At 40.1% G+C, this 21,066-nt stretch overlaps 2 protein-coding genes across 3 annotated transcripts; both read left to right on the top strand.

Moving 5' to 3' along the window:
* The first annotated feature begins 18 nt into the window (after nucleotides 1-18).
* On the top strand, nucleotides 19-9,600 carry ap1ar (adaptor related protein complex 1 associated regulatory protein). 2 transcript variants are annotated; one of them, XM_026358117.1, is made up of 10 exons: nucleotides 19-215; nucleotides 1,463-1,511; nucleotides 1,593-1,619; nucleotides 1,888-1,919; nucleotides 2,793-2,889; nucleotides 3,062-3,160; nucleotides 4,049-4,110; nucleotides 4,644-4,717; nucleotides 4,868-4,990; nucleotides 6,209-9,600. In XM_026358117.1, exons 1-10 carry the CDS (start codon nucleotides 145-147, stop codon nucleotides 6,478-6,480), a joined length of 906 nt encoding a protein of 301 aa, XP_026213902.1. In that variant the 5' UTR covers nucleotides 19-144; the 3' UTR covers nucleotides 6,481-9,600. The 2 variants fall into 2 exon arrangements, with proteins under 2 accessions (XP_026213902.1, XP_026213901.1); XM_026358116.1 differs by having other exon boundaries at nucleotides 4,046-4,110.
* Nucleotides 9,601-10,940: 1,340 nt separating this feature from the next.
* On the top strand, nucleotides 10,941-20,735 carry smad5 (SMAD family member 5). Its single transcript, XM_026357818.1, has 8 exons — nucleotides 10,941-11,178; nucleotides 11,630-11,780; nucleotides 14,421-15,335; nucleotides 16,924-17,208; nucleotides 18,193-18,300; nucleotides 18,929-19,150; nucleotides 19,262-19,518; nucleotides 19,655-20,735. Exons 3-8 carry the CDS (start codon nucleotides 14,933-14,935, stop codon nucleotides 19,796-19,798), a joined length of 1,419 nt encoding a protein of 472 aa, XP_026213603.1. The 5' UTR covers nucleotides 10,941-11,178; nucleotides 11,630-11,780; nucleotides 14,421-14,932; the 3' UTR covers nucleotides 19,799-20,735.
* The last annotated feature ends 331 nt before the right edge of the window (nucleotides 20,736-21,066 follow it).

Raw genomic sequence — 21,066 nt, 5'->3', positions numbered from 1 at the left:
GCCGGAGAGGAAGGAGAATCAGGAAGTGGACGAAGTAAGGACTGGTTTGGACTCAGAGATGAAGCTCCCTATAGAAAAACAGTAGCAGCAGTCAGGACATTAAAGTAGCTGGGCAGCTAGATAAGAGTAATATCTGACAATGCGATGGGTAACTGCTGGGCATACTGTGTTGGGCTCTTCCGGAGAGAAGCCAACAGAATCCAGAGAGGAGGCGGGTGAGTGAAACATGGCTTTAGCTAGGCGAGCTAACAACCTAGCACGACAGCATCACCAGGTCTGAAGCAGCGTATCCGGTTACTGCTAAAGCTAGCTAGCCGAGGGTTAGCCGGTAACTGATACACCACAGTGAGTGTGTGTTGAGACCGTTTGACCGCTCAGTGTTGTAGCCTGATAGTGAGGCCGTAAGGAGAGATAAGGGCCAGTCAGTGAGCTGCTGGTTCCTCTGCTGCAAAACCTCTGAGGGGTCCAACCTGCAGCCAGTCTGTGCCAGCAGGAGTCAAGACCCCACCCCTATTGTCAAGAGTCTCTTAGCTAGGTTTCTTTAAACGACAGCACTGACCCCACAGACAGACCGAGACAGGCCTGGTGAGGTTGCATGAGACGATGTTTTAGACTAGTATTTGCACTCTGTAGTCTCTGATGCACACTGGGTTTCACTTGTTTGTTTCCAGTGTTCACTTCAAGATCTTACTGTCACCAAGTGTGAGTCTTTTCCCCGTGTTTACAAGCTGGAGCTGATGGACACAGCAAAAGATGTAAAAGTAGGAATACTACAGTGTAGAAATACTCTGTTACAAGTATTATTACTTTAGTGAGTACATCCAAGTAGTCGCTCCTAAAATATTAGTACTTCTTATGCACAATGGCTTATTTCATATTAATTCTTATGATGTTACTGGATTAGAATTACTGATGTATTTTCACCAGTTTAATGCTGCAACAACCACATATGAATCTAATAATTATATTTCTTACATTTTTCTAGGCAGCTTGTAAAGTTTACATTCAACTTTGTAATATTAATTACATTTTAAATGGATAAAACTATTTGTCATAGCTACTAGTAACCATAGTTATGAAATAAAGGTAGTGGAGTAGTGGACATTTTGACATGTGATTGAAAATTCCAGGTAGCTCTTTTTACTTTTAATTATCCCAAAGATTCTGATTAAAAAAAATTATCCACAACAACTTAACGCACTACACATAGTCTCTGAGTAATTCTGTAACAGTATAACGTTAACTGTTCCAGATTGGTGGTATTCTAATCTGTGTGTAGTACACTGTGTACATGATGTCTACATCTAAATCATCATTTTTACTAACATGCCTGTCTACCAATCGTGAGGTTGGTAGACGGTTGGTAACTGCTCAATTAGTTCCTTCCTCTACATTTTCTCCTCTTATCATAAGTTTTATCGTAATGCCACTTGTGTTCACGTCGTCATGGCTGTTTTTACAGGTCCAAATATTTCCGAAGCAGCACCACAGGGGAACATTACACAATAGAGGTATGAGTCATACATTTACCAAGACTGCTTTCTTGTATATCAGGATTTCATTTGTCTAATTGTGACTTTTTCATTTTGCAGTTTGAAAATCTTGTAGAGAGTGATGAGGTAAGTCTTGTCATCTTTTTTCTGATGATCTGTTAGTGTTTCTTTCCAGCAGCTAAATAAGTTTAAGAACTATTTACACTGTAAAAGACAGAGTGCATGTTTAATGAGATGTATTGTCTAATTAAAAGCTGCATTATGCTGGTACTCCCACAATGCTTTTTAACTGTATTGCACAAGACTTCCCTCCAATATCCATCCTCCAGCCATGATTAGAAAATGATGGCTACACCTGCTTGTATCATCAATTATTCTGTTTGTTGCTTTGCAGGGGGAAGGAGAGAGCCCACAGCCCTGCCCCAGGTAGGATGTCTCTTGTTACTTACAGTTGGTACTTTTTTCAAAAATGCAATAAAAACTTAAGTTTAGTATGTAGTAGTAGTATGCTGCAACATTCAAAAAAAATGTTGGGACAGAGGCAAATACTTTGAATCTGTCACCATATGTAGCACATACACCTGTGGAAAGATTCAGGGACTCTGGGGAAATCTCAGTGTATAAAGGCCAAGGTGGGAAACCACTGTTGAATGTTTCTGACCTTTGAGCCCTTCGAGGCTGCCTTATTTCAGAAAATGTCATTCTAGTGCTATGTATGTATGTATGTATGTGCTCAGTGTATCCACATTTGAGCTTGTTTTTTAGGATAACAGACTTTGAAATAGGCCTCACAGTGGTAAATTATTGGTGGCCTTAGTTCCCAAATGATTAAAAAGTGTAATTAAAATAAAAGGGGATTTGGAAGTTAAGTCATGACAACTGGACTTCCTTCTTGTCAGGTCAAAACATTTCACTACTCATTCAAGTAGCTTCTTCAGTCTGAAGATGGTTGGTTAGAGACCATAAATTCTTACTCCAGGTTTGGTTTCACTCCACCTCTGGCCTGAATAGACTCGTTAAATAAAACGATGGAAGGGGACGAAGTGAAGGATGTAATGGTCACACCTCTGCCAACCCCTCTTATCCCCTAAGGTGGGTTGTTAGGTGTGTCCAACCTTGTCTCTCTGAGTATTGAAGAAGGTACTTGGATGAGATGTGAAATTTTTGGACCTAACAAGTATGACTAAGCCTCACCTGGATGACAAATTATATTAAAGGGGGATGTAACACAGTGGTACACATGCCTTCTGTCCCTTCACTCTAGCATCACTATATTTTGTTGTTCATTTCTTACTGTAGACCCATCAGTGAAGATGAGATTAAGCACCTCAAAGAACACCGCTATGCTGCCATCTCAGACAATCAGGTTCTGATTGACCAGAAGCTACAAGTGGAGGTAAGCAAATTTAAAAAAGCCTCTGTCTTTGTTAGATTTAACAGCCCCCATAATTTTATTTTACGTTTAAGGCCTACTTTTTGCTTATTTTTAATTTGCTGCATTGTTTTTTCTGTTTTGTAATTTTCTGTTCTGTGTTTTGTGTTTGTTTCATTTCGTTGGTTCTGCTCAGTTAGAGGCACAAGAGGAGAAGTTAAGGCTAGAAGAAGAGGCTAGAAATGCCGCCCAGCGCGAGGCTGCCAGGTTGGCACGTGAACGAAAAATGAAGGAGGTGAGGCGGCACAGAGCGCTCCCTTCTGCCAGTTTGACTAAAACAACTTCTTCTCTAACCTGCTGGTCCTGTGCAAAGGCTACTCAGCATTCTGAAGTCCTCAGCCTCCTGGGTTTTAAAAGAACACAGCGTTCTGTTCTGTCTTCTTTTTGTCTCCATCAAACAGCCATTGTTACATAGTCTGTCTTAGTGCCACAGCTACGTGGTGAACAACTTGTTAGCATTGCTAATCAGCAAGTACATCCTATCTGCAGTGCCACCTGGAACACTTTATATTAGAGAGACAAAAGACGGCACATTTATTTCAGTTGGGCACCACAGGATGGAAAAATAGCCAGTAAATGATGCATAACATACACATTTTATGTTATATGCTAATAGACATAGAACTTGAAATATATGCTGTTAATAGTAACTATGAGCAGTGAAATGACAAAAACAACCAGACCTATGCTGTTATTTTTGCTGGTTTATACAGTCATTTCAGTCCCTACAGTCGCATTAAGTAGATATATTCTAAACAGAGAAAATTAGGCCATTGGACTGTTGTAGTATTGCATAATGACACTTTGTCATCAATGTGGCTTTGTACTTCCTGTACTGTTTCAAAGAAAGGCCTGAAAATTGTAATGTGATATAATGAAAGTGCAGCTGGTTGAATGAGTTTTTTCATTTAGTTTTGTTTGTTTTGTTTTTTTGCCTTCATGCCACATTACACTGCTTTTATGCTGTTGGTTTGTTAAGTTGGAGTTACTACTCATGTTTACTATATAGCACTAAAATGTTAAAAAGCTTTTCTTGAGTCAACAAGTCTGTTTCAGTCAGTCTGTATTTTAATCATGGGAAGGTTTGACTATCTACTTGAGCTGTTGTCTTTTTTGTTAGCAGCTGTCTGCCCAGAGGACACGGGGGAAAGCAGATGGCTCCGGCGGCGAAACTCAGCAAAGAAAGTGAGTCACTTAAGTTCATGAGACAACAGAATAGTTGTTGAGCGAAGGACAAACTGTGGTCATGAGGTTCTGTGTATGTGTTCAGTATTGCTGCAGATTTTTAAAAAGGTATGAAAGAGTCTTCCTGCTTCCACAGCTGGTGGTTGATGTAAAGAGAGATTTGAAAACCACAACCTGCAGCATCAGCAGCAAACTGTTCACTGAGGAATTTGTATTATTATCTTTTTATTCGACCCTCAGATGTATGATATTGCTATTTGTTGTTATTTAACTGATTTTTTTCAGATTTCTTTTTTAAGTTCTCAGCTGATTTAATAAGAACTCAGTTTGTTCCGCATCTCACGCAGTGTGTAGGCTGCAGATGGAAAAGCTCACAAAGCCTGATAGTTTGCAGTGCTAAAAACAGGAGCCAACATTAACAAACCTGAGCACAGTATCAGTTTTCATCTCTTCCAAACGAGTACAAATGGAGTTTTAGGGAAAGAAGGTTTTTGTGCATGCTCTAGTTGATCGACCATCATGAACTATTTCAGACAAACCTCTGGGGAGGATTTTGATGTCTACCTCCAGAATGTTAAAGCCCAGTCCGAGGCTTTCAGGAGCAACAGTGAGTAAGCCTTAATTACTGTTCATACCTCATTACCTTTATTAGTATGTACAAATAAAACATGTGCGGTAATATATACATCATATTTTTATTCTTTAGGGTACTCTAGGTGAAAAATGCACAAGAGTTACATGCGCTTTCTGTTTCCAGGGCTTCCTTCTGATACAAACGTGGTGACTCCTAACACTGATGTTAGTTGGGATTTTACCACAAAGACTCGCTCCACCAATGATGACGGGACTTCACTGGATCTAGAGTGGGAGGACGAGGAAGGTGGGATGCTGTTTGCCACATAGATTAGAAAGCTCCCTCTTGCTAAGCAGATACATTTTTCTTTCAGGTCTTTTTTACAACTGCCATCCACCCATCTGCAAATATGAAACAATGTGTGGTCTATCATGAATTACACATTCATCAGACATTCTTGTGATGTTCTGTCAGAGGTGTCTGTCAGATGTTTTATAGCTCTAGGGGGACAAGGTTAGGGTTTCCTCTGCCTCCACACATGTGTCCAGTTATTTCTCAACCACAGTTGATTCTGTTTTTAAGTGACACTGCAATAAAGATGAGGAGGAAAAGGCAGAGCTTACAGTAAAGCCCATGTGTCAACACTTCCCCGATAGTCCCGTGCAAATGCTGAGATAACAGATGTGAATTAAGTCAGCATCACCAGTAACACATTGTTAATATTGTCTTCAATTAGTATCGGTTTCTTCTGTCTTATAATCAGTGATTCAGCTATTCCGATGTCCTCATTGTGCTGTTTGGTGTCATTGTGTGCACCACAGTGAACACACACAAGAGAAAGAAAAGGAGAGAGTTGTCTAAGGAGATATGAAATAGTTGCCCAGCACATTCAATAGAAAAACCTACAAGAGCATCTTCAAATAGCTTGATGACCAGATGATTACAGTTTACAGTAATATTTTAGAATAAGATTAAGGTCCACGGGACAGAAGCCAACTACACTGAACGTGCCCACAAGAGCAAAAATCACCCCAATTTTAACAGGAAGACAACTTAACTGGATGCAAAAAGATCCAAGGAAAACAGAAGCAGATATAATACGATCTCTAAGATCAAAGTACAACAGTATCCTGTTGCACTGTATAGTTTTTCTTCCTTTCTGACTGAAAAAATTGAATGGAAGAATAGCCACTCATCAAAGTGTCTGATCTCATCGAGAAGTTTCTACACATCAAAAGCAACGTGTCTGGTCTAGGTTAGTTTCAATGTATTTGAATAGCCATAAAAATGATGCCATATACACTATAAATACTATTATATTGTATTTTATTGTATTATATAGCAAGTTCCATAAAGGACATAAAAATGCATCTAACTGCAGTATTAAGTAGTGTTACGTTGAGTTTAGGAAGTCTGGGCTATGTGGACTGTGGCTTGTCTGAGGTACCACAGTACTGCCGGCAGCCGTTTTAGACTTCAGTGACTTCTGCTGTCAGAATGAAAGCTTGTGTCCTTGTATTGTAGGAATCAATCGAGCACTTCCAGCCTGGGAGAGGTCTCGGACAGAGGAGGACATCCTGCGCGCAGCCCTGAGGCCCGGCGGCAAGCAGATGACCAGTGGCCCGACCTCGGCCTCCGAGGACTCCAACGCGCTGGAGTGGGAGAATGATTTTGTGAGTACCCACCCAGAGGACAATGCAGACACTGAGTTTGAAGGGTTTGTCAATCCTGTCTTAGACACTCCCTCTGAGGACGCCTCGGACTGTGGCCTCAGGTTGGACAACCAGGACAGATAGTGTCCAGTACCAAAGGAGACTTTTGTTCACGTCGAAGGCCACCAGCTTCCCGCCTCATGACATGGAAATGTACCTGCTCTTCATCTTCTGTCATACGAGACTGTGATGCTGCAGGAATATGTTGTGGATCTCTACACTGCACTAAAGGGTAGTCATGTTTTTTTTTTTTTGTTTTTTTTTTTTTTATCAAATTCTCATTTTTCAGTGCCTTCATTTTTCAAATTAGCTGACCATTTTGTCCAGTGTAACTCGTCAGTTACATTCATTACCAGTTGACATATTGTTCCATAAGTGCTTATTTTCAGCACTCGGTGCCCAGGCGGTCATACAGAAACCAATACGCTTCCAAGCTGCTCTGAGGTGAAACTCTATTTGGCAGCATTACTGGTAATAATGGACAGGTTTCAATGGTTGTGAGGACAGTGGCCATGCAGAATAATTTATGACATTATTCATTTTAAATTCCAGTGGTGGGAATTTGTCCTCTATGCTTTCTACCCTTTCTGACTGCAGAGCAGTGCCTGGAGACCAAATGCAGTTCTGAGGCCTCGCTCAGTGATAATGACAAGAGCATTACACAGAAGCTCAGAAGGAGACACCCAAACTCCCACAACAGTCCACACTCAGACCTCAGCCCCCTTTGTTTCAGCTCTGCTCTATATTTTGATGAAGTTATTGCATGATTGTGTTAAACTGAATTCCACAAAAAAGGGAGCTGATGAAAAGGTAAAGCAGCTACTGTTTCCAGGATTTGCTTCTTCACTTACTTGAGCTGCTGATGGAGGGAGGTTATCATTAAAAGTTCTTTTAGATCACAGATTGATTGCACAACATGCTTTTGTATCATTTTTCTTACCCTAACATAAATGCTGGTTACACATGGATGAACAGAAAGTCATAAAGCACCAGTGCCCTCAGAAAAGGTATGCCAACTATAGTACATATATGTTGTGTCACAAATCCAAGTAATTCTGCTGTTGCTTAATTTGGGAATTAGTGCTCTGAAATACAGAGGAACAATGGCAGGATATACGACTCTAGAACATAAAAAAACTGTTTGCCAGCTTTAAAAAATGAATGTTTGAGTGAATGAATGTTAATTTAATCTGATCTGAACTAAAAACATTCATAATCTGAATGTTGTTCACTGCTACTAATGAAGCAATACCTTTTGAGGGGACGAGTGTGGATGGTGAAAAAGAAAAGACCAATGTTGTGAAACATGCAAACATGACTCTGTGGCCTAAACATTATGTTTCTATAATGGATCCTCCCTGGATCTACTGTACAAATGATTGTAGTTCTTGTGTATCACATTTTCACATGCTGAGATTTTGACCCATCACGCGTGGTCGAGCACGAGTCAGGACATTGGTGTTTTCACGCTGATTGTTTAATCTATTTGAATCAAAATGTAGTTTACAGGTTGTCCTCTTGATGAAACGATTCACTGATTCACTTGCAAAAAGGAAAAACGTGCACTACTGCTAAGTGTTTAGTTAACACAGGTTCATTTGCAGAGATTTGTCATTTTAATTTTATGTGTAATTTAAAAAGGCTTTGGTTTTTAAAAAAACATATTTCAATATTATGTCTGCTGTGATTCTTAATGTATGATCTTTGATTAATCACTGTTTCTGTAAAAAAAAAAAGGATCTTAACATTCCTTGTTTCACTGAGCCTAAGGATAAAAATAAAATGTAGGAAAATGTCTTGGGCACCTTTCAGTAGAATGAAATAGTTTACATGTGGATTTGGTACATTTCAAATTGCATTATTTCACAGAACCGTCACATTAGCTCTCACACAGCAGCTAAACTAGATAATAATACAGAATTTGCCTTTATGTCTACTGTGAGGAGTACAAAGTACTAAATGAATTAATGGTACTAAACGTCCCTCTGTCGTCCCTGTAATTCAGTGTCGTTTTACTTCTAGATGAAAACTACCTGTTTCTCCAGAACTCCTCCAGATTATACCATCAGGAGGAGTTCTGGAGAAACAGGTTGAACAAGACCACAATGAATATTTTAATACGAGGCAGAGGCCGAGGTTGGCACTGTTTAGAACCAAAGCCTGTTTATTGTACAGTCGTTTTTATAAAGTTTCACAAGGTACTCACGAATGATTTGTGAAGATTCACAAAATCACATGACTCAGCTGAGGACAAACGACCAGTGGACCTCCTCCACTGAATGAATTGGTCTTCTTAAAAAAACACACTGCACGCTGAATTGTTACTTTGGGGAACAAGCTATCGCTATTTGTCGCTCTCATTTGTTAATCTTGCATTTGTAGCGTAACAGACAGTGAACGTACAGTATATAAAGAGCAAATTCTATAAATTGACAGATTGTTTTAAACAGATAACACTGGTCACATTTTACTCTCTGTCACAACTGTTCTCTGACATTTCTCAAAACAAAATATGGTTTATGCTGTTCTGCGTTTAAGATCCAGCTGTGATTCAACTTCATGGCAGTTCATGAATGTGTTACTCATCAGCCATCCTGAACACACTGTGTCTGCTGTCGATTTTGTTGAAATCCTGTGAGAACAGGAAGTGATACATTTTACATTTCTTGTTTTTTCTTTTTAAATAAATAGAAGTCTTGGTGACAAACACCATTAACATTCACAGAAAAGTATAATACCAAAAATAAATCAAATAATTTAAACTGTGTCTCATAAAAGACACTAAATTGAAGTTTGAACTTACAAACCAGATTATTATTTGTGATCAGGTTTGACTGACAGATGATCACGCAGGTGTGAGGTCATCTCTGGGATGTGCCGTAACACATTTTATTGCTGGAAACATGGGTGAGTGCATTTTTCAGATCTGTGAATATTGAATTGGATCAATGTAAAGTCAAAGCAGCGACACTGGGATGTTGCGGTTCGCACAAGCTCTTGTGTTTTGTAGAAAAATTGAAAATCTAAGGAGTTACTCTGGTTACATTTGAACATATTACTGTCAACAATGAATGAATTACTCAATTATATTAATGATTGTTTATGAGTCATCGTTTATGATGAGTCATTTTTCTAGTGGCATGCAGCATCTTGGGTTTGTTTAGCTGCAGCTAATCAAGCTTCCAAATAAACTGGTATCTAAGCCATCTTGTGTAGTTTTTCCTGCCATATGTCATATTAGGGCTGTGACACTCAGGCTGATGATGTCAGACTGTTGAGCTGTAGAGAAACAGAAATACATCAGCTGTTCGAGCTAACGTACCATGAATGGTACTTTTTTTGTGTATCCACCTTTATACAAGTAGAATAGTGTTCATGCGACTTTAAACAATAACATACAGTACAAAGTTCCAGGCCTTGAAAAGGTCTGAAAAGGCAAACCAAGGATGACAAGACATGAAAAGAACATTTCTGAATGAGCTTTTTAATTCAGTCCAGTTACTAGTACAAACACAGAATAAAGATTTACTAAAGGTCGACTTCACCAACTTGCTACGTAGGGTTCCAGTTTGATGAATACGTCCATATTAATATTATATGTTGACATTAATGTTTTTAAACTTCTCTTGGGAGTCATGTTTGAGCTGCATCCACGGTGTACAAACACCTTGGTAAAACATGAATTGAACAGAAAATCAAACACAGATGGCACTGAATACCTACAGACATATTCATCAAGTTCTATGTAAAGAGTGGATAATTTTGGCTTTCACAACAGCTAAATGAATACTATTGAGACATGTGGGAAAAACACCCGCTCCCTTACAATAAATGGTCTACCACGATGGCACAAGTGGCTGCCTAGGACAGGGTGACATACTTTCCACTAAACAAACATGATCAATATAGGTTTACCTTTTATTGCCTGGCTACCTCCAACCTAGAGGTCAGCTCTGTGGCTATTTGTAGTTAATGGACCCCCTTATTTAATTTGGAGTAGATCCCAGTGTGGATGTTTTCTCTGTTTTTTCTTTTTTTCTCTGTCCTTTTAAAGCATGCATATAAACTGGCCTATAGCTATTTTAGAATAGTGGATTCTATTTCTCTTTCTTTAATTAACCTTTCAATCAGATTATATGCATTATTTTAAAAAAAAAACTTCTGTATTTTAGTATCCCTTTGTCTCTAGTTGAAACTCTCTGGAGCAGAGAGGTGTTGTTCATCAGATTACATCATCTGGAGGAGTTTTACAGGAGCATCTGGACTGAGACTACAACTTCTGTAGCATGAGCAACCAGCGGATATGATCGGAACTGAAACTAATCTGGAGGAGTTTATCAGATAGAAGTAGAGATATTTGTTTGATATTTGTGTACAGGCAATTTCAAAACATTTACATGTTTACACCAAACTAGAACTATGGGAAGCAGAGTTGAAAGTCAACAGCTGGGATGTTGTGAAGTTACCAGTCCAGCCTCAAACTGATCGCAGCTCGCCCCCTAGTGGTTGAACACGGACACTGCGTTTCATCGGGAATCTGAAGGCTGAATGAAGGATCTGCACTCCCTCAGATATCCTGCCCGAGTAGCGTCCCTTCTACAAAAAATGGTTGTGAAATAGGAATTAATAGTTAGACTAATTGAAGTGAAGAGGATTAAGTCCGCGGGGACCGCCAAGTGTCGAGCAGTAGACTACAAAGGACGACGACACACAGACTGCTGCTCCTCAGACCGACTGGTGCCAGCGACTTGTGAGACGTCCCGGAGCCGCAGCACGACCTCCGTAAGAAACACGACTTCATCCACTGAACCAGCCCGAAGACACACACACACACACACACACACACACACACACACACACACACACACACACACACCGCTCTCACAGGAGCAGCTTTTTATTTTATTTTTATTTACATGTGTACTTGTTCGTCTTGTCAAAACGAGGCGATCGATCCTCTCTGCAACTGACTAGAGGGGATAAAGTTCGCTCGTTTGGAACATTTTCTCATCTATGCGCAGGAAAACGAATCAGTGCTTTGAAAATGTGTCCACTGGTTGTTTTGTTTGTGAAACAGAATATAAAACTGTCAGTTAATTAGTTAGTTAGTTAGTTAGTTAGCGATACGCTAGTGTGGTTTAGACATTGAGTGGTAGAATCCGCCTCAGCCGTAACACCAAAGCGAGCACTAGTTTGTCAGTGCAGCGGAGTGATATGTACTCCGCCTCTCCAGTCTACTTGTCTCCAGGACCTGGAGAACATGGCACGGGGAGCAGGAGGGAAGGAGCGGAGCAACCCGAGAGAAAAGCCCTAAGAAAGCCAGAACTCCGGTGGAAACCTTCACCAGGAAACTCACGAGTATAGTTCGCGCATATTGTGAAAAGGTACGTGGCTACAGAGTTGTTCGACTAAAAGAGTATAATTCAACTCCAGCGCATCAGTGGGGGTACGTTGAGCGGAGTCTAGCCACTTTCCCTCGGAGGGCTGGGCTAGCAGCTAGCCTAGCTTAGCATAGCTTAGCTCATCTTCAGTTGTGAGAAGTTCAAAAAGTTTCTGGAATGGAGGAAGAAGAGGAGGGAGAAGAAGTAACTTAGCTGACAGCCAAGATGAAGAAATGTATGGCTCACGAAATGATATTTTAAACGGGAAATATGGTTTCGGAGTCACACCAGACAGTTGCAGCGTTAGTTGTTGTGGAGTTTCTGAGTAATGTTACGTTAGGCTAAACAAGTTCTCCTAACGTTAGCTAAGCTGGTTAGCAAACTGCCGAGGTTGCTTACATTAGCCTGCTACATGCCAGGTTTGGCTAATAACTGAAATAAAGCTACAATATAGCGTATTTTCGGGGCACATTTTAATTGGAGCAGCACTAAGAGCTATTTTTGCCACTGTTTAGGGATTTGTGTAACATTAGATGCGTCTTTCTGAATCCCTTTTCTCCCTTTCTCTGGGTGGGGGTGCTTACCACTCAGCGAATCGTTCTTCCATATTGTATGTTCCCAGTAGTCCGTAATTGTCAGCAGTTCACACTGTACAGCAATTTATTAATCTCGCGTTTTTCATTGTAAGGTGTTTCGGGCACTTTACAAAAGTAAGAACTACGGCATTACTCACTCGGTGTAACTCTAGAGGAGAGGGGACTAACGTGATAAACTACAACTCATTCAGAGCTTTGTAACAGCGATTTTGGAATTATTTTTATCGTTTACCAACTTCTCTTCCAATTGTGATTTTCAGTTTTTGAAAAGGAGTATTGATCTTGACATGTTGGGAGTGATGTCTTCAGTTGTATAGGTATGCTAAGATGTGAACTGTACTGTATAGTATATGAAAAATCTCCATGGAAAATTTGAAAAATGGTTCTCTGTGGACAGTAGTCATATAAATACCAAGGCCATGATTGTACAGTGTGTTTCTTTAGGGAAAAAATATACAAGTCACATGTCTTGTCAATTTATATCATCAAAATCTTGGAGATTTCTGAAGAAGCCACTAATAGTTTTTGTAACACAGACCACTGAACATTGATAGCATTTAGCATTCTTAGTAATTTAAGATTGATTTGATCAATCAAATCAAAATTAATTGATTGATCAAATCAAAATTGATTTTCAGCCTTTGCTGGTAAAAACACAAAGAACAAGGAGTGGTTAACCGTTTTTTCGATTAGTCATTAAGATTCAAATAAGCTTTTGCTTTCTCTTTACTTGTCCTTTCAGGAAAGGTATACCTACCAAATGTTGATCAAACAATATGTTTCTGCTTGTTTCGGGCAGATCAGACGTGTCCTTATCTTGAAATCTGTTATTTGTCATTGCTCACCCAACAGTGAATTGATGAATCACTGCTGATCCAGTCTAAAAGAGACCTTGTTGTATCAGGCTCCCTGACTGGTCAAACTTTGTGGAAATAACTACTGTAACAGCCTGAAGGTCTGAAAAACCGAACATTCACAAACTGATAACTTTTGTGTATGCCTACATGTCCTAATTTAGGAGGTTTCCCTCCGCTTTCATGTGACTGTAGAACAATGAGCAGTGGAAGTGGGTGCAGTGCTGTCAGACAGCTGTGTGCTGGAAGGGAGGGATCGGGGCAGTGATGGGATGAGGGAGGAAGCAGCTCTTTGTGGTCACATCCTTTTCGACTAGGACTGGTTTCATAAGCCCCCAAACAACCGCTGTTTCAGGCTACATGTGTGTGACTGTCTGCTAACTGGGACTTCCTGATATGGATTGAAGTATCATTCTATCACAGCATGTTTTTTGCATACATGTAGTTGTACATTAGATTAAACATTTAAAGATTCAATATCACAGAAGCAGTAGGTGAAAATGGTGTAGTTTGTAGGGATGAGAATTGGAGACATCCTGGCACAGTGCTTTGTTAATTGTTAAGATGATGATTCAGTGTCATTATTTGTGACTCAGTGTGCATTGTAAGTGTTGATTAACAGGTTTACCTGTCATATGTCGTAACGGACATATATTGTAAAAAAATTTAAAATTTAAATTACATTTTAAATAAACAAAAAAAATAAAATAAGAGATTTAATTTTAATTTAATCATTAGATTGCCTCTGTTTTCACTTTAGCATAATACCATCACAAGCAACTTTATGCAATTAACAGAACTATCCCTTCTTTTTTAATGGTGCGGATATCTGCTGGCATCTGTGCATTTTTTCAATTTCTGTCCATGTGCACGTGGTCACACAAAGGAAGCAAGTACATTGCTTTAGCCATATGTGAGAGTGTAGGAATGTTTTTCTTTGTGTTTGTAGTTCATGTTCAATAATATATGCAAATTCTACACCTATCAAATAACTGAGTCATTTAAATTTCTGGACACCAAGGCCTTCTGTTGAAACAATGTGTCAAATACAAAAGGATACAGGGGACTTTTTGATCATCCATTTCATTAAGCATAGTGTTTATAATATGCCTTTTAAACATATGTTGTGCCAAACAAATCTGTTTGTTGTTTGTTCTTATATGTCTCTGTATCTTCTCTTTTCTGTTTTGCAGAGGGCTGGTGAAGTAAGACACTTCATTTTTTGAACAAGTTAACCCTACGCAGGTACTTACGAGAAGTGCTCAGTACTTTGTTTCTAAGCCTGTCAGCGTGCATGGGGGAGACCCGCTGCAGCACATCAGTTTTACAAAGGTCCTGATCTCAGCTCCTGCAGCCTGCACGCCCCCCGCCTCCATCAGCAGTGGTGACCTAACTCCGGACAGCTTGCTGCAGGGCCCTTCCTGAACAGCAGCAGCTGCGTCCTGCTTGCTGACTCCCCTCCCTCCCCTGCTTCCTGTCCTTGGTCAGACAAGGCTAAAGCCTCCTCTCCCCTACCCCACTCCTCATCGCTCATACTCTCACAGTTAAATTCACACATTGAATTTGTTTATCTTGTTGACTGCACGCTCACCTGTGGTTTTAGGCTACTAACAGTATTTAAAAGGGACTTGAAGATTCTTTGGACAGACCTGGATTGACTTTCGACCACAGAGTTCCTCTCTGTTACCACACTACAGCTTCCAGCATGACCTCCATGTCCAGTCTCTTCTCCTTCACTAGCCCTGCAGTTAAACGGCTGCTTGGCTGGAAGCAGGGAGACGAGGAGGAGAAATGGGCAGAAAAGGCAGTGGATGCACTTGTGAAAAAGCTAAAGAAGAAGAAAGGTGCTATGGAAGACCTGGAGAAAGCCCTGAGCTGCCCGGGACAGCCCAGTAAGTGTGTTACCATTCCAAGATCACTGGACGGCCGGCTACAGGTTTCCCACAGAAAAGGTTTGCCCCATGTCATCTACTGTCGAGTGTGGCGCTGGCCTGACCTCCAGTCCCACCATGAACTCAAGCCACTGGAGGTGTGCGAGTATCCGTTTGGCTCTAAACAGAAGGAGGTCTGCATCAACCCATATCACTACAAGAGAGTGGAGAGTCCTGGTAGGTACTTGTGCTGTGTTCAAAGAAAGTGCATATTATTTATAATGCTAGAAAGTTAATGTTTGACACCTACTTCGTGCTCTTCAGCTTTATTTATCTTATCTAAACAAATTAAATTTATATCTACACCTCTGCACATGTAATTTTAATGTCATACATGTTTCATTTCAAATTTGCTGCTTGTATTTGTAATGATTTAAAAGAGGTCTTCTTTAATGTCCTGCTATTACTAAGTCAGTGAAATTGTAGCAAATGCAAGACAGTGTGGAGCTCTGCACATTCAGTAGCTGGGTCTCTGAGTAAACTGGAGAGCTGGTAAACAAATCCGCAAAGGTCAGGAGGCTGTCATCACACAAGGCCTGTTCCACCCACCTCCTCTATTTTACAGAAAATCAATATCACTAGCTCTTTTAGAGTCTTATTAGATTATTTGCCTCAGGCACTCCAGATAGGGTGTGGCATCACAGAGGGGCTTACTAAATGCATAAACCACTCAGACAAAACTCACAGCACTTTCTCATCACAAAACCCCCACCCCCGTCCCTGTCTTTTTGTTGTCACTCACACACCACATGCATGACTCTGAGGGAGCAGCTTTTCTAACATTGGGCTGTGTTGGAATTACCAGCTCTGTATTTACTGATTTTTAAGGATATGATGGTCAGGAGACACTGTAAGTCATATTAAAGCAAAGCATGTCACTAGTAGAGGGACAAAGGCAGCACTTGCCTTGGAGCAATGACACTTAAAGTCAGTAGATGGAAATTAAGACTGGGCAAACAATTTCTTGTCTGTTTCTTTTTTAGAAAGCTGTAAATAAATACAGATTACCTCTATGGTTCTATGTTTGCCAAGGTTTAAAGTGCCTTTTGAGGAATTCAGAGCTGTTATAGTTTGGCAGTGTTTTATATTAAATATTTCGAGACATAGGTGGGGGTTGTATATGTATTTGTTTAAAAAAAAAAAAAAAAAAAGACAAATGTCTTTTTACATTATATGAGGAGTTCGGTGTATCAAAAAAATCTAAGAATTATCAACGCTACTGTGAAGATCTGTTATCCCTTAAATAATTTAAGGATTTATGTCGGTGCAAAAACAATTGACCAATTTGTAGATCAATTAAAAAAAAATACTATGATAATTGACATTGGCATTTGAACATTCAATAAAATGTATCTAAGGTATCTAAGACATCCTCTAAACCTGTATTAATTATGTGTCCTTTTCCCACTAGTTTCTGACATTTCTTAATTCAGCAGGTCTATAAACAATCTTTCCTAGTGTGTACACTGTGGCTCCTTTTTACAGCAGTGTGTCCATCAAGGGCTTCTCTCTTCCAAATAATGGCTCCATGTTCTTGTTAATAACAGAAGGGATAACAACAATTAACAAAGAAAAGTGTTTTAGTGTAGTACAAGCCAAACTGCAGACAGGCTTTCTGGTTGGTGTATGTTGTAGACATAAAATAAATCAAAATTGTTTTCTAAATTGAGCACCAGTCTGGAAATGTAAATTAAAATCTTTTTTGTCACCTTTCAGTTTCAACAAAAACATTTTGCTTCCCTGTCTTCTTTGTTCCGCCATCTAGTGCTCCCTCCTGTCCTGGTACCACGGCACAGCGAGTTCAACCCACAGCACAGCTTGCTGGTACAGTTCCGCAACCTCACCCACAATGAGCCACACATGCCGCTGAACGCCACCTTTCCAGAGTCCTTCCAACAGCCACACAGTGGGGGTGGCAGTAGCAGCGGAGGCGGTGGAGGCTCCTTCCCCATTTCTCCAAACTCTCCATATCCGCCTTCTCCAGCCAGCAGTGGTACTTACCCAAACTCTCCTGCCAGCTCGGGGCCCTCCAGTCCGTTCCAGCTCCCAGGTATGTTAAATAAGTCTGTGTACCTGACCCTGGGAAAGATGCCAAGCTATTGTGTTTTTCTGGATTCTCACTGTCATGTTTCCAACAAGAGGCAAACTGTTGATAAATACTGGTCTCTGGTGTTGTTTTTTTTTTTTTTTTTTTTTTTTTAAGTTGCGTAATGTAAGGAAAAGGTACTGTTTAGAGTTAAATTACAAAAGGTTTTAACCAAAGTTCAGGTGAATCCTGTTTGATATAACACAAGGTTTTCATGATTCTGTAACCCCAGATTATTATGTTCAACCAAATAAAGCTACACCTAAATGAGAACAAAGGAAATGTCAGCTAAGCAGTGTCCACTAGAGCCACGGCTGCTGTCTGCTGTCAAGGCACTAACGCAGTGGACTTTCCCTCTCAGTGCTGCCGACTGGAGTCAGAACAGATATGTCTAACTTGATGAAATACAGCCTTGCCTTACTAATTTTGTCCTGTTCAGTAATTCTGGAAAATTAGCCATGACTGTTTTAGCCTTCATTATATTTGTCTGTGCCTGAGTAACTTGTGCTCTCACACACTGTTCTGCTACAGTGCAGATCTGCTGACGCATCCGGTGGCAGCAGCCAGCCAGCCAGCCAGGCAGAAATAAGTTCCTAATAGCAATTTAGGATTTTAGGATTTGAGTTTATTTGTACTGAAATGCTCTGTTCATCATCTGAATTCACAAGCAGCATAATTGTCAGTTTCCTCACTGCAATCTAAGTGGGGGTTACTGCATTGTTTTTTCCTGTGTGCCTCAATATGGACTTGAAAAGCTCATGTTGCATCTCTGTTGGGAATGGGTTAGCATGTGGCTTAGCAAGTGAGGGATATGTAATCTGACACCATTTCCGGGGTTCAGATCCTGGGATGATTGTTCAAGTCTAGGGAGACTTGTGTGTCTGCATGACCATTTGCTAGCAACAACAACTGGTCTCATCCTCCCTAATTGCTCTCTTAATGTCTCAGCTGACACCCCACCCCCAGCCTACATGCCCCCTGACGAGCAGCTGGGCCAGGATAGCCAGTCAATGGAAACGAGCAGCAGCCTGGTGCCGCCGAACATGGCCAGAGGAGGTGAGAAGACGTACAGTAAAATTATGATTTGAATTATGAATGGTGAAGGGATTATTTTTTTTCTGACACTCAGTTTTACCTCTTCTGCTCCACTGTGGCAGTATTCAGTCAAGTGGCCTCATGAAATGTATGAACTAAATGAAGTTTAGTTGGCTGTTTTAAAAATCACCACATTTGTTTGTCCTTCAGCTGATGCCTTTACTATATAATATTGCAAAATCCTCCTGTCCTCCTTGAACCCGGTTGCTGATTAGTCTAGTTGTGGTTGTTCTAACAAATGAGTGTGTTCTATTCTAAACATATAAGGTTGTAGATTCTGGAAGTTGTGAAGCACAAAAACGGTTTACAACAGTACACATTTACAAACTTGGAAGCCTGTGTTGTTGTTGTTGTTGTTGTTGTTGTTGTTGTTATTGTATACGAATAAATAATAATAAAAGGAAAGGAACTGTAGTAAATACATGGTGACATTTTTTCCATGCTGATGAAATTTATTCTCTGTAACTTAAAAACATGTTTCTTTGTAAGACACAAAACCTTCTTAAAAAAAATGTTGGTGTGTATGAGATTTCATCAGCTATGTTTATGACTCACCTGTTTACATCTGAACTGTTTTGCAATTTCCCAGATGTTCAACCAGTGGAATATGAGGAGCCAAGCCACTGGTGCTCTATTGTCTACTATGAACTTAACAATCGTGTAGGTGAGGCTTACCATGCCTCGTCAACCAGTGTGCTTGTGGATGGCTTTACTGACCCCTCAAACAACAAGAACCGCTTCTGTCTTGGACTGCTGTCCAATGTTAACCGCAACTCCACAATTGAGAATACACGCCGACACATTGGCAAAGGTCAGGACAGTTGCACACACCATTAGAAGTACACTCATAAGACAGACATGATGTTCTTGCATATTTGTGGTATCAATGTCTTCTCACCAGTTGTCTCTTTTTGTTAAACAGGCGTACACCTGTATTATGTGGGGGGGGAGGTATATGCAGAGTGCCTCAGTGACACCAGCATATTCGTCCAGAGCCGTAACTGTAATTATCATCACGGCTTCCATCCCACCACTGTCTGCAAGATCCCCAGTGGATGTAGTCTCAAGATTTTCAACAACCAGGAGTTTGCTCAGCTTCTGGCTCAGTCAGTCAACCATGGCTTTGAGGCAGTCTACGAGCTTACCAAGATGTGCACCATTAGGATGAGCTTTGTTAAGGTAAAAATTCATTAACTAAAGAGACAGCACAACATAGTGCATGAAGAGTTAAGCATCATAAGGTCATCACTGAACTTCAGTGAGTCACCATCATTCCCAGTGTCATGGTTGTGTAATTTTTATTCTGTCTTCTCAGGGCTGGGGAGCAGAGTATCATCGACAGGATGTCACCAGCACCCCCTGCTGGATTGAGGTGCACCTGCATGGGCCCCTCCAGTGGCTGGACAAGGTGCTAACACAAATGGGCTCACCTCTCAACCCCATCTCTTCCGTGTCCTAATGATGGATTGGTGGAGCCTGGAATTAATTTTTTTCTATTTCTTTTTAAAATCCCCCCTCAGTGATTTTTATAATTTAAGGTGGTCTTAATGGCTGAACTGTTTACAATTACTTTGGGAAAGGATATTGAATTTTGGCTGAGAATTCAATCACAGAAGCAGCAGCCATCCAGTTGTTGAAACAGAGTAATGTTACAAGCAATTACCTGGAGAAAGAGAGGAATGCCCATGTAGCAGTAATGACACGGACACGCTACTGCTTGACAATGCTTCAAGACCTGCAACAATCGAGGGATCTATTGTCAAGCTTGAATCTGTCAAATGTTAATTTTTGCATTATGTTTTAATTGTTTTCTCAAGTGATTTTATTCCTCTCTGTGTAGTTTTTAATGAAGCAGAATTGTTTCACTACTCTGCCTTATGTCCGACAGACAAATTGGAAATTTACTGAACATTTTTCTTACGTTGTCTCAATGTCAGATATTTACAATTAAGATATAGACACAATTATGTTTACCATTAGGCTCTGCTATAACAAATGCTTTGTTTATATAGTCTCTACTGCTAGAAATGAACACTGAGCTACTGCCTTTTAAGAAAGTTGTGTATGCCAACCTGATACTTTTTGATATGGGAGATCAATCACTGAACAAGTTTAACACAGCATAAGCTAACAACATTGTGAATGTTACATCTATTGCAATAGAACTAGTCATGATATGATATGATACAATCAGACAATAGACATCATCATTACCGATTCCTGTTTGTACTCTCATTCAAGTAAGAGTGACTTTATTTTCCATACTCACCATATTAACAATGTGCACTCATGGATTTTGTGGAGGCATATTAAATTTTGGCGTGGGTACAAGGCATTATGTTGATAGATAATTGACTTCATTAGCCCAATGAAATAAACAGGTTATTTAGTAACAATGGTTGTTTCTGTGCTCCAGTCTGTTTCACACTGTAGTTATACTGAATACAAACACACAAAAGCATGAGCAGTGTGGAAATGTATCAAGATAGATCTATATCTGTAACAACAATAACAACCAGGCATGCTTGTACTTGTCTACTTGTTGTTAATACGTGTTTGAACAGATGGTCATATTAGATATAGATGACAGAACCAAATGACTCATGTCACAGATCGATGGTAAGTTTTAATGTCTGAAATGTTAATCTGTCAGAGCATCAGTAAATCTACTGTGGATGACATAAATCAAACTCTTTATAATGGTAAGATAAATATTTAATTAAAAAC

This window comes from Anabas testudineus, chromosome 10 (assembly GCF_900324465.2).
Source record: "Anabas testudineus chromosome 10, fAnaTes1.2, whole genome shotgun sequence".
Classification (NCBI taxonomy): Eukaryota; Metazoa; Chordata; class Actinopteri; order Anabantiformes; family Anabantidae; genus Anabas; species Anabas testudineus.
The sequence above is the reverse complement of the archived record's forward strand: the minus strand, read 5'-3'. Positions and strand labels throughout refer to the sequence as shown.